The sequence below is a fragment of the Gekko japonicus genome, unplaced genomic scaffold, assembly GCF_001447785.1.
Source record: "Gekko japonicus isolate JY-2015 unplaced genomic scaffold, Gekko_japonicus_V1.1 scaffold452, whole genome shotgun sequence".
Taxonomy (NCBI): Eukaryota; Metazoa; Chordata; class Lepidosauria; order Squamata; family Gekkonidae; genus Gekko; species Gekko japonicus.
Genome location: NW_015167545.1, coordinates 804,066 through 815,796, shown reverse-complemented (window position 1 = coordinate 815,796; position 11,731 = coordinate 804,066). Strand labels below are relative to the sequence as shown.

The 11,731-nt window shown below is 44.5% G+C and overlaps 2 protein-coding genes across 2 annotated transcripts in view; one reads left to right on the top strand and one right to left on the bottom strand.

Annotated features, from left to right (window-relative positions):
- Window positions 1-57: 57 nt before the first annotated feature.
- Window positions 58-8,160, top strand: SBDS (Shwachman-Bodian-Diamond syndrome). Its single transcript, XM_015413636.1, has 5 exons — window positions 58-257; window positions 1,185-1,314; window positions 2,066-2,266; window positions 5,488-5,652; window positions 6,778-8,160. Exons 1-5 carry the CDS (start codon window positions 130-132, stop codon window positions 6,904-6,906), a joined length of 753 nt encoding a protein of 250 aa, XP_015269122.1. The 5' UTR covers window positions 58-129; the 3' UTR covers window positions 6,907-8,160.
- A 1,426-nt stretch (window positions 8,161-9,586) lies between these two features.
- LOC107112484 (merlin-like) overlaps window positions 9,587-11,731 on the bottom strand; it is a 40,303-nt gene continuing 38,158 nt past the window's right edge. The window contains exon 18 of the mRNA XM_015413627.1: window positions 9,587-9,601. Coding sequence (XP_015269113.1) covers window positions 9,587-9,601 — 15 coding nt within the window. The remainder of the gene's footprint in view (window positions 9,602-11,731) is intronic.

Sequence of the window (11,731 nt, the reverse complement as noted above, 5' to 3'; positions counted from 1 at the left end):
AGGGAAGGGATTGAGCCTGGTTTGCCTATTGGTTGTTCAGTCTGAAGTAGGCGAGACCAACGGTTCGGCGGCGGTAGAGACTGCGGTTCATACGCAGGCGTACTACAGGCATCACTTTCCGCTACCATCATGTCGATTTTCACGCCTACCAACCAAATCCGCCTCACAAATGTGGCCGTGGTGCGGATTCGACGGGCGGGGAAGCGTTTTGAGATCGCCTGTTACCGGAATAAGGTCATGGGCTGGCGGACCGGCGCGTGAGTACCAGAAGTGTTGGCCTTGGACCGGAAGGGGGTGGTGAAAGACCGACTGAACAGGGCCCTGCTGATGTTGTCAGTCGAGTGTTCCCTGAGAATGTGCAGAGGGCGGGTCCAAAGCTTGCCACAGGAGGGCATAAAAATCGAAATGGTTCAGAGCGTATGAGAGAGTACGGCTGTGCAGAATTTTTGCCACGGCTGAAAATGCCCTGCTTGTAATATCTGTGTTCATATGGTCATTCCGTGAGGCACATGCCCTATGCTGCTTTGCCCTCCTGTATTAATTTGGTGCCCAGTAGCTTTTCAATGACTAGTTGTAGCATCTTGGTGGACTCAAGCCCATTTCTTTAGATGTTTCATAAGCATTCAGGGGTGGGGTGCCATTGCCTGCCTCTGCATGGCAACGCCGGACTTCCTTCATGGTCTTCCATACAAAAGTCAGGCTGACTCTGCGTGGCTTCCAAGATATGGGTAGGCGTTATGGTGTTTATGTTTAGGATGTAAATTTTATTTCAATAAAGCAGCTGTTAAACCGTTAAAAATCATTTAATGTTTGAACATTAAGAAGCTCATCTTTCTATATATTACAAGCTCTGCTGTTGGTTTTTGTTTAAAAAAGTTAACATGTTAGTGTGCATTGGTGTCAGGCTTGTGCATAAACAACGGTATAACTAGCACTGGAAAACATTATTTTTGCACAGGTATACAGTCCTGAAATGCATTGTTAATCCCCAACTCACCCCTGTTTCCTAAGCCTTAAACATTTACAGCAACATAGAAATGGTAAATTTATATTCCTGCAATTTACATACAGCTTGAAATAGACAAAACATGACAATTTCCACCAGTTTTTTCTTCTTCTTCTGTTCAATATATGTATTACTAAAGAGGAGTTCTTAATAAATGCCTGATTATCTTTTTTGGTAGTGAAAAGGACCTGGGTGAAGTCCTGCAGACCCAAACTGTGTTTGTGAATGTCTCCAAAGGCCAGGTGGCAAAGAAGGAGGACCTTGTCAAAGCATTTGGTACAGATGATCAGACAGAAATATGCAAGACTGTAAGTTTCATGGGTAGGATTCGTTGTATCTCTGGTATATTATCCCCTGATGGTTAATGCCACACTCATGTGTGCCACCTGGAGGCTAATGTAAAGATCTGTTTTTTAAGAGGTTAGCTGTAGATACTTTAGAGCACTTGTGCATACAGGGGGAGACCAAAGCATAAAGTAAAGCACTTTCCCAGACTTTCTAAGGAGGTAGGATGACTGCAGGAGGATGGGAGTGGGATTGCACCAGTAAGCTCCCAGCCTACACAACTGTGCATTGGGACATATGTTGGAGGTTATGCACAGACATCTGTCTCCACTCAATCAGCTGTCTTGCTTTTCACAGAGAGAGAGTGCACACTCATGAAATTTGGGTACCTGACAACAGTTTATAGTCTTTACCATAAACTTGCAAAATAAGCATATGCAGTGTTGGAATGTTCAGTTGTCCTTTGTTATTAACTGTTCTGTAATTTGACAGACACAATTTGTTTGGTTTTACACCACTGAGTTATATCTCTCCACACTGTTCAGCTACGGGCATGCTCTGCCACTGACAGAAGCTCTTCTGAGACATGGCAGCAGCTTCTCTTACATTGCTGGAAATACGTCTTGTGCCAACAAAATGCATCACCTTTAGGCATGTGCTACACGAGGAAATGAGTGCAGGCATCTAGTGGAAATTCTGGGAGGCTGTATCTGCTTCCTGCTGAAGGCTTTCAGCACATGGCGATGTCTCTCTTTTGGTTTGCCTTGTTTTCAGATCTTATCGAAAGGGGAGTTGCAGGTATCCGATAAAGAGCGGCACACACAACTGGAGCAGATGTTTCGTGACATTGCAACAATCGTTGCTGACAAGTGTGTGAACCCAGAAACAAAAAGGCCCTACACAGTCATCCTGATTGAAAGAGCCATGAAGGACATCCACTACTCAATCAAGCCAGGAAAAAGCACTAAGCAGCAGGTGAATATACCCCATGGGAGACAGCATAATTGTTGTAGTAATTGGGGTGCTGAGAATGGGGCAACTGGGATTTGTATGCTTGCTGAGTCACAAATCTTACTTGGTGACTGGGTCAGTCACGGTCTCTCAAAGATTTTAAAGCATCTACTTTGCAAGCAGAGGGCTCATTCTCTAGTCAGACAATCTCCAGTAGGTGGTGGTGGTAGAAAATGTTTTTCTGCCTGAGACTGGAGATGGTAGAAAATATTTTTCTGCCTGAGACTGGAGATTGGCACAGCCAGAGCAGACAGTACAAAGCCGGATGAACCAATGGATTGACTCTGTTCAAGGCAGTTTCCTGTGTTCTTATATAATACATATAAAAAGTATGAAAGAATACCAGTTTGTACCTAGAGGTATGCCATGGCTGGGTACTCAGTAGTATTTGGTCTTTTGCAATATTCTTTTTGTTATGTTGCCAAAGCTTTCACGGCCGGAGTTCATTAGTTGTTGTAGATTTTCTGGGCTGTATGGCATTGGTCTTGGCATTGTAGTACCTGAGGTTTCACCAGCCGCTGTGACTGGCATCCTCAGAGGTATAACACAGAAAGATGGAGTACTCCCTGTGTCAATGTGAGAAGAAAAATGGTAGGCAGATAATTTATATCTACTCAGAAAGGTGGGGTATGGCTGAATCATCTTGTTGGCATTTCCCAGGCTGTGACATGCTAATGGAGGAGCTTTCCTGAGGAGGTTCTTTTGCATATGGATTGGCTGTTGAAATTCTAATCTTATCTGTAGTGCTGTTCGAAGATGTAGAGCATTTTGTGTTTTTCAGCACTGGAAGCCATGCCCTATTTATTTTTAAACTCTCTTCTTTTGTGTTGAAATTGTGTTTATGTTTATGAATTTCAGTGGCTTCCCTGTGTAATCTGACATGGTAATTGGATGAGTTGTCCAGCATTTCAGTGTCTTGGGATAAGAAACTGTGTCCTGTTTGAGTTAGGCTATGTTCACCCACTGCTGATTTTTCAGGTTGGCCAAGTCTGTGGTGTCTTTCATGTTCTTTTATTCTTGTCTGGATGCTACGCTGTGTGGTCCCGATGTAAACCTGTCCACAACTGCAGGGTATGCGGTATACTCCTGAAGAAGTGAGGGGGTCTCTTCTGTCTGTTGCCTATCGTAGCATCTGTTGTATTTTTCTGGTGGGTCTGAATACTGTTTGTAGGTTGTGTTTTTTCATAAATTTTCCCATCTGATCAGGGATTCCTTTGATATATGGCAAAAACACTTTTCCTGTGGGAGACTGTTTTTCCTCAGTTGTTTGTTTTACCTTTGGTTTAATCACTCTTCTGATTTCATTCTTGGAGTAGCCATTTGCTTGAAGTGCATGGTTTAGATGATTTAGTTCAGGGGTGTCAAATTCATTTGTTATGAGGGCTGGATCTGACATAAATGAGACCTTGTTGGGCCGGGCCATGTGTGTCGTAAAATGTAATGCCAGGTAGCAAAGATATAAACTTTAAAACCGCCCTGAGCCTGCCTTGGTAGGAGGGTGGGGTATAAATTGAATAAAATAAATAAATAAATTATAAAGGACACAAACACAATGAAAGATTTTTTAAACTTTAAATAAAACATGCTTAAAACACTAGCACTCTTGCAATATTTTGTCTATTTAACAGTCTCTGATGACTGACACCTCTTGCTCTGAGTTACTGCAGCAGCAGAACTGGAAAAGGAAGCAGGAAACAGCCATGGCCTTGCAGGCCGGATTGCAGCCCTCCGAGGGCCTGATCCTGCCCCCGGCCGGATGTTTGACACCCCTGATTTAGTTCATCATTGAGAAAGTGCAGTTCACATATCCGTCTTGCACGGTCTACTCATGTTTTGATTATGCCTCTTTTTTGCCGAGGGTGGTGATTGGAGTTTTTATGAAAATAACGATCTATGTCACAAGGTCTACAGAAAACCAACTTAAAATCACACATATTGTGTCCTATAGAGCATTCTTTGTATAACCCTTCTAGACTCAAGCATTTGACAGAACTCTTTGATAACTGCTTGGGTCGTACTCAGGAGGAGGAAATGTGTCTTCTGCTCTTATGTGGAAGCACACTTTATTGTCACTATGGGGCCTGGTCAGTAGTTCTACAACCACTGGATACCTGCGCCTTATAAATGTTTTGTAATTTTAACCTTTTTTACTTTGTTTTTAATTTTTAATGTGAGCTGGCCTTGGCAGGGACGGCGAGCTATAAATCTGATAAATAAATAATACCATTTTTACTTAAAAAATATCTTTAATAAGTATTACTTTAAAGAGTATTACTTAGTGATCCCTAACAGAGCCCTTTCCAACAGAGTGGAATTCTGTAGAGAAGAGGGATGTAGACCCAAGAGCCAGAGTGATGCCGTGGCCAGACTTGGGCCTTGGACCAGTCACATGGCCTGATCTTAGGGTTGCCAAGTTGTATTTGCTGCTGCAGTGGGGGACTCCTGTCTCACTCCCAGTGTGTGCGCGTGCCGCAACCACGCTGGGCATGCTGGGGGCGGGGCCACGACCATCCGAGGAAAAACCATAGAGCTTTCCCTCGGATGACCGTGGCCCCACCCCCAGCGTGCCCGGCGTGGTCGTGTCACTTCTGGGTGACATGCACGTCCCGTGCTTTGGGGGTGGGGTTCCCCCCAGGGCCCAATCCGCCAGTGGCAGGAAACGGGCCTCTGGGGCAGGGGTTTCCCCTCCCTCTGGGGGGACTTGGCAAACCTACCTGATCTACGTCACATGTTGTGGGGATAAAATGGAAAAGTGGTAATGTTTTAAGCCACTTTGGGTCCCCATTGGGGATAAAAGTTGTGCGTAAATAAAATAGCCTGCACCATGGCTATTTGAGGCCAGCAGCTCTATTAAAGAAAAGATGGTTAACTGGCTCTGGATCCCATCTTGATCTCTGGGCACTCCTTCCCACACCATGTTGGAAGTATCGCCCTCATCTTTCTCCATCTCTGACCTGGCACGAAGGCTTCTGGGCAGGCGCACTGAAAATGATGGAGAATTGTCCTGTTACTTACTATTCGTGGGAACAGAAACAAAGCTACACTGTATTTATTTATTTTATTTATACCCCGCCCTCCCCGCAAGCGGGCTCAGGGCAGCTTACATAATTGTAGTTTTAAAGAGTAGCCTCAGATGTATTTCAGCTTGGTGAGAGAGTCTTAATTTTGACGGGATGCCTCTGCAGGCCTTGGAGGTGATCAAGCAGCTGAAGGAGACCATGCAGATCGAGCGGGCTCACATGAGGCTGCGCTTTCTCCTCCCTTCGAAGGAAGGCAAGAGACTGAAAGAGAAGCTGAAGCCACTCATCAAAGTCATTGAGAGTGAAGATTTTGACGAACAGCTTGAAATTGTAAGACACCCCCCCCCCCCCGAAAAGCTTTTTCCGTTGTTGGGGGAAAACGTGGGAGGAGGTTTGTGGCCGGAGTGTTGGAGGCCTGAGTTGAGCAGTTTTGTTTACAGCACAATTGTCTGCAAGGTGGCTCAGGATTAAGTGGGGAGCAAAAACTCCTGGTGATCCCTGGCCCGAAAAAACTCCAGCTGTCCTCGACCAGGGCAGTTGCTGAACCAGTGTGGTTACACGGTGCTGGACTACGTGGACCCTTGGTCAAATCCTGCAGGACACTTATTTATTTAGGATGGGGAGATTAAGTTATAGTACGCAAAAAAGCCCAGGGAAGGGAAGGCAGCATAATATAGCCCAGTCTTCTCAGGTCTTGGAAGCTAAGGTGGGTAGAGCCTGTTTGATGTATTGGTTAGGAGCGCAGACTCTAATCTGGGAGAACCGGGTTTCATTCCCCACTCCTCCACATGCAACTGCTGGATGACCTTGGGCAAGCCATAGTTCTGTCAGAGCTGTTCTTGAAAGAGCACTTCTTGATAGAGCTCTCTCGGCCCCACCTACCTCACAGGGTGTCTGTTGTGGGGAGGGGAAGGGAAAGGAGATTGTAAGCTGTTCTGAGACTCTTTCAGGTAGTGAAGGGCAGGATATAAATCCAATCTCTTCTTCTTGATACTTGGAATGGATGAACACTGAAGAAGCCACCTCTGCTTCTCACGTGCCTTGGAAGCCCTTGCTGGAGTCTCCATAAGACAGTTGTGACTTGATGGCACATCCTTACCTTAAAAAAGCCCAGCGCCTATATGCTCAGAGATCGTATACTTCTGAAAAGCAGTTGCTGGGGAGCAATAAATTGGGTTGTTGCCTTCTTCCCTGTTTGGGCTTCCTAGAAGCATCTGGTTAGCCACTGAGGAAATAGGACACTAGACTTTTGTCGGATGCCGCAGAGACATGTTTCCTCCAAAGTATTGCTGTGGAATCCTTTGTAAAGAAGTAGAGATTTGGGGAAGGATCTGCACAGAGTTTAGCACAGGCAGCGTGTGCAGACTCAGCTTGTTGCTTGATATAACTGTTGTCTTATTTCCTTCTGGGAGAGCTGTGATTCTTTGCAGTCTGATGGCAATGTAACCATTTCAGGTGTGCCTCGTGGACCCAGGCTGCTTCCGGGAGATCGACGAACTGATCCGGTGTGAAACCAGAGGGAAAGGGAGCCTGGAAGTGCTCAGTCTGAAGGATGTGGAAGAAGGGGATGAAAGACTGGAGTAGCATCCGGCTGCTCCCAGTGAGCACTGTATTAAAGGCTACCCCGATCCTCCTCGTTGTGGGTTTAACTTTTTGCAGTTTTCCAATCCCAGTTAAAGTTTGATTTGGGCTTCTCCCCCCCCCCACCCCCACCCCATAGCCTCTGATTTATCAGGGTGGGGGTGTGTGGTGCCAGTTTGAACACAGCTATCCCTTGCTTAACGCTAAAGAGGAAAAGAACTAGACAGCTGGTTTAATTATGCCGGGGCTGCGGATCTTTCTTCAAGGACTAAGCTACAGTGAGTGAAGTGTGCCCTGAGTGCCAAATTGCCCTTCCTCTCAGCTGAGAGGGGCAGCAACTCCTTGTGGTGGGACCACCTCTAAGAGAAAAAGCTGAGGGCAGCCCTTTAAAATAAGCAACAAGATTTAAATGGGAGCACAGACTTTCCGGGAGGTGACTTTGCAGAAGCCCTGCCTTGTGTTCCCGAAGATGACAGCCCCTGTGCAAGCCACCTTCTGCGCAAGGCTGTTCCGTGAAGGGAAATACTTTGTTCTTACGAGCGTAGCCCTTCTCAGAGAAGAGCACGGAGAATGTCTTGCACACTACGGAACCTCTGGATTGGGGGTTTAGGGAGAGCTGTTTGCTCATCTTTCTGTAGATAGCTTTGGAAAGTTCAGGAGCTTGGTCTTCAGAGACCGGCACAGGACTAGAGCTCGATAAACAGAATACCCTTCTTCATTCCAGAGGAGCCATAACAAAGCACTGATAGGACTCAAACACTGATGACTGAGAGTTGTCCAGATAATTTATTTTTCTTGTGGCAAGCGGGATATTTACAGTAATATAAAAGTCAGTATATATTAGCTACGTGGCCTTTTGATCTAACTAAGGACTCCGTCAATGCTCTAATAAACTCCCAGGCTGCTTTGGGTTGTTTTCTTGGTTTTAACAATTTATGATTTGAGGGACAAACCAAATAAATAAAGACACTGAGTGGAAGGCACTATAACATGATAATAAAGTCACTGAGTGGAAAAACTCTGGGAGTGTTGATTCCCTCTGGATTAAAAAAAGTTCTGTTACATCAAGATGCAAAAACATTTCTTGACTGAACATTTAACTTGCTCATTCCCTTGAACAAGAACTTCTGACTAAGATGCCTCTTACCTACTATTGGAAGCTACTATAGAGAACTATACAGTGCTAACCAATAATATATTTTCTCCCCTAGGGGTGTTCTGGTACAGTGTGATGATGAATGGGCTGGACACCTCCCCCCCCCCCTTTAAACTGCAGGTGCTGGATTCCAGGTTTCCATATTTTTTGCATTAAAAGAAACTTGGCAAATAGGAAACTAACCTAGCAGGAAGAAAGGTTGTCTCTCCTCTCTTGCTTTCTAGTTGCAGGGTGTTCTTAATAGAGGGGAGCCTTCCAAAATGTGAATCCTCTACCTGCAGTCTGAAGTGATGCAGTTTGGTGTCGTGGTTAAGAGTGGCGGACTCTAATCTGGAGAACCGGGTTTGATTCCCCACTCCTCCACATGGAGCCAGCTGGGTGACTTCGGGTCAGTCACAGTTCTCTCAGAGCTCTCTCAGCCCCACCTACCTCACAGGGTGTCTGTTGTGGGGAGAGGAAGGGAAGGAGAGTGTAAACCGCTCTGAGTGAAGGACGGGGTATAAATCCAACTCTTCCTCTTCTCTACCACTTTTTTTCTGGGTGTGTGCAAACCTGGCCTTGGAATGAGCTCACACACATTTAGGACAGGAAGGAGTTACTAGTGGAGTCTCTTCCCAGTCGGGTTAATTGTGTAAAGGGAGAGTGTAAAGTTTGCTGACTTGAAAGGGAACTCATTTTCCTGGAAATCATTCCAGTAGGGCAGCTGGGCTCGGGTGACCTAGCAGCAGAGGGCAAGCAGCTCCCCGGCTCTACCCCATCGCAAAACCAGGAGACGATGCATTTGGCCTCGTGCCTTTACCTTCCCAAGGGCTGGATGTGGCCCCTGGCCTGAAATTTGCTCACCTCCACACTACCACCAATTGACCTGTGGAACGAGGGGACTATTGAGAAACCAGGGGACACAGAGACAGATCTCATTTTGGTCTTGTTGGCTTGGCCAGGCCTACTTCAGGCTCCCTGCACCCCTTCTATTGTTTGCAGATACAAAACGACTGGTTGAGAGATCAGGGACCATGGTCCTTTGGATTTTTTAAAAAATGAAATAAACAGCATGAATTTCTTGCATTTAAGTAGTGGCATCCAACCCAACCTTGTGGATCTTCCTTTCTGCAGCTACTTACCCTTTGTGGCAATGTACATTCCCAAGGGCCCTATGTGGCCCCGGGATACAAATTTGCTCACCTTCACACTACCACCAATTGACCTGTGGAACGAGGGGACTATTGAGAAACCAGGGGACACAGAGACAGATCTCATTTGGTCTTGTTGGCTTGGCCAGGCCTACTTCAGGCTCCCTCCACCCCTTTTATTGTTTGCAGATACAAAACGACTGGTTGACAGATCAGGGACCATGGTCCTTTGGATTTTTTAAAAAATGAAATAAACAGCATGAATTTCTTGCATTTAAGTAGTGGCATCCAACCCAACCTTGTGGATCTTCCTTTCTGCAGCTACTTACCCTTTGTGGCAATGTACAAGCCTTAAGTCCCTGTTGTAGGATGGGATACAAATTTGCTCACCTTCACACTACCACCAATTGACCTGTGGAACGAGGGGACTATTGAGAAACCAGGGGACACAGAGACAGATCTCATTTGGTCTTGTTGGCTTGGCCAGGCCTACTTCAGGCTCCCTCCACCCCTTTTATTGTTTGCAGATACAAAACGACTGGTTGACAGATCAGGGACCATGGTCCTTTGGATTTTTAAAAAATGAAATAAACAGCATGAATTTCTTGTATTTAAGTAGCGGCATCCAACCCAACCTTGTGGATCTTCCTTTCTGCAGCTACTTTACCCTTTGTGGCAATGTACAAGCCTTAAGTCCCTGTTGTAGGATGGGATACAAATCCAGTAAAGGAGGCTGTTGTTAACTGGGGGCATGATGGGTTCAGTGCAAGTGTTGGCTCTGTTGGGTATAGAACCTGAGCCAGGGGTTCCTTTGGGCATTTTAAATATACCTTTAAAACTCAAGTCAAATATATAAACTTTTATTTTAAAACACTTTGTAATAAACTGCAGAATTATTTACAAACATGAATCTTAGTGAACATAACCTCTGTTTGTTAAAACAAAAACAAAACCCAACCACATACATGTTGAAACCTACAGGACCCAACGGTGCTCCGTTACAAGAAGGTGGGTTAGCTGACTTGCTCCATTGGGACTTAGTCAATGCTGCACTTGGCCGGATTGGGACCACAATGTATTGAGCTATTTGCATCTCTTGAGACATCTTCAAATGAGCAAGAATGTTCTTATTGGAATACACACAGGCACAAAGTTTTGTGACTTGCACACACACACACCGGTAGATATATCACATAACAGCACTGTTCAAACTGCAAAGTGGGTCAGATCAGAGGAGCTGTTCCAGGGCCATTACACCTGCTCTTTTTTAGCATTCAGAGAAGCCTCTTATGGGAATGACAGCAGCTTGAACAAAAGAAGCCTCTCTGTTTTGTCACATAAATGGTGGTTTGTGCCAACTACAGCCTCTTAAGGAGCCACTGGGTCTTCAAATGTAGATAACATATGTTTTATGCTGCTGCTGTAGGAAAAAAAAAAAGAATCACAAGCAGATGGAGAAGGAAGTTATTTCTACTTTGAAAGGTAGACAGAACACCTGGTTTGGGAACCAAGACAAATACAAACATCTTCCAAGCATCACAGGTAGACTAGAGATGTATACTTTCTGGAAATTTTTAAAGTCACAGGAATTTACTGGATTTTACAAAACTACAGTAAACAAAAAGGCATTATAATCATAAAATGCACAAAGAAACCCTATTCCTTACATTATTATGCCAAAATATTATAAATGCTACCTAATAAATTTATCTGAACCCTTTTTGGGTGGAAAGACGACAAATCGGGGGGAATTAACCAAATACTGCATAATTTATAAATTAATTAGCATATAAAATTATACTATTTGGTATATTTACGGAATTTAAAATAGAAAATCTTTATTTTCTATCAGAAAAAATGCAACTGTACCCAGTACTTGAGAAAGAGTTGTAAACTGCTGCATCTTATGCTATTACAGTACATGTATCTTAATTGTGAGAGGTAAGGAAAAATAAAAATATTCTGTAGTAAACAAAATAAGTGTAGTCTTTGGACAGAAACACACAGTCACAACCGGTAGGACTGACAACATTTAGATATTAAGTTAAACTATAAGACTGAAAATACAACTCTTTAATAATGTATTTCCATTAAAAGCATTATCGCACATTAATTGTTGCCAAACAATCTTGAAAGTATTGTATATGTCTACAATATATATAGAAGTAAAAACTTATTTTTCATTCCAAAAGGGAAAAAAGGAGCTTTTTTCCAGTCATCCCCCAAATTTTGCTGTTTTTCCTGGGCTTTCAGATCTCCAAGGCAAGCATAAGAATGGGAGACAGGATACACAGTTCTGGGTTTACCAACTCAAAAGATGATAACAGAGCTGGAAACGTCGTCGTAGGAAGCAGAGGGCTGGTGTCAATGGGCCTCAGTCTGACCCTCCAGACAATTCTTGTGCAAATAAATAAAGGTAATTGGGGTGGGGGCTTATTGGGCTCTTCTCACCTCCAGAATCCTGATCTAGACACCACAAAGCCAGGCAACAGCTTGACATACCCCCCCCAGCCCAGAATCCTATGTGACTTAGGCTACAGCC

What these genes read in the sequence shown, in the direction of transcription:
- SBDS (XM_015413636.1), top strand. Translation starts at nt 130, where the DNA reads ATGTCGATTTTCACGCCTACCAACCAAATCCGCCTCACAAATGTGGCC. An exon ending in AGACAGAAATATGCAAGACT is followed by an intron (nt 1,315 to 2,065) that starts GTAAGTTTCATG and finishes CCTTGTTTTCAG; the next exon opens with ATCTTATCGAAAGGGGAGTT. An exon ending in GAAAAAGCACTAAGCAGCAG is followed by an intron (nt 2,267 to 5,487) that starts GTGAATATACCC and finishes ATGCCTCTGCAG; the next exon opens with GCCTTGGAGGTGATCAAGCA.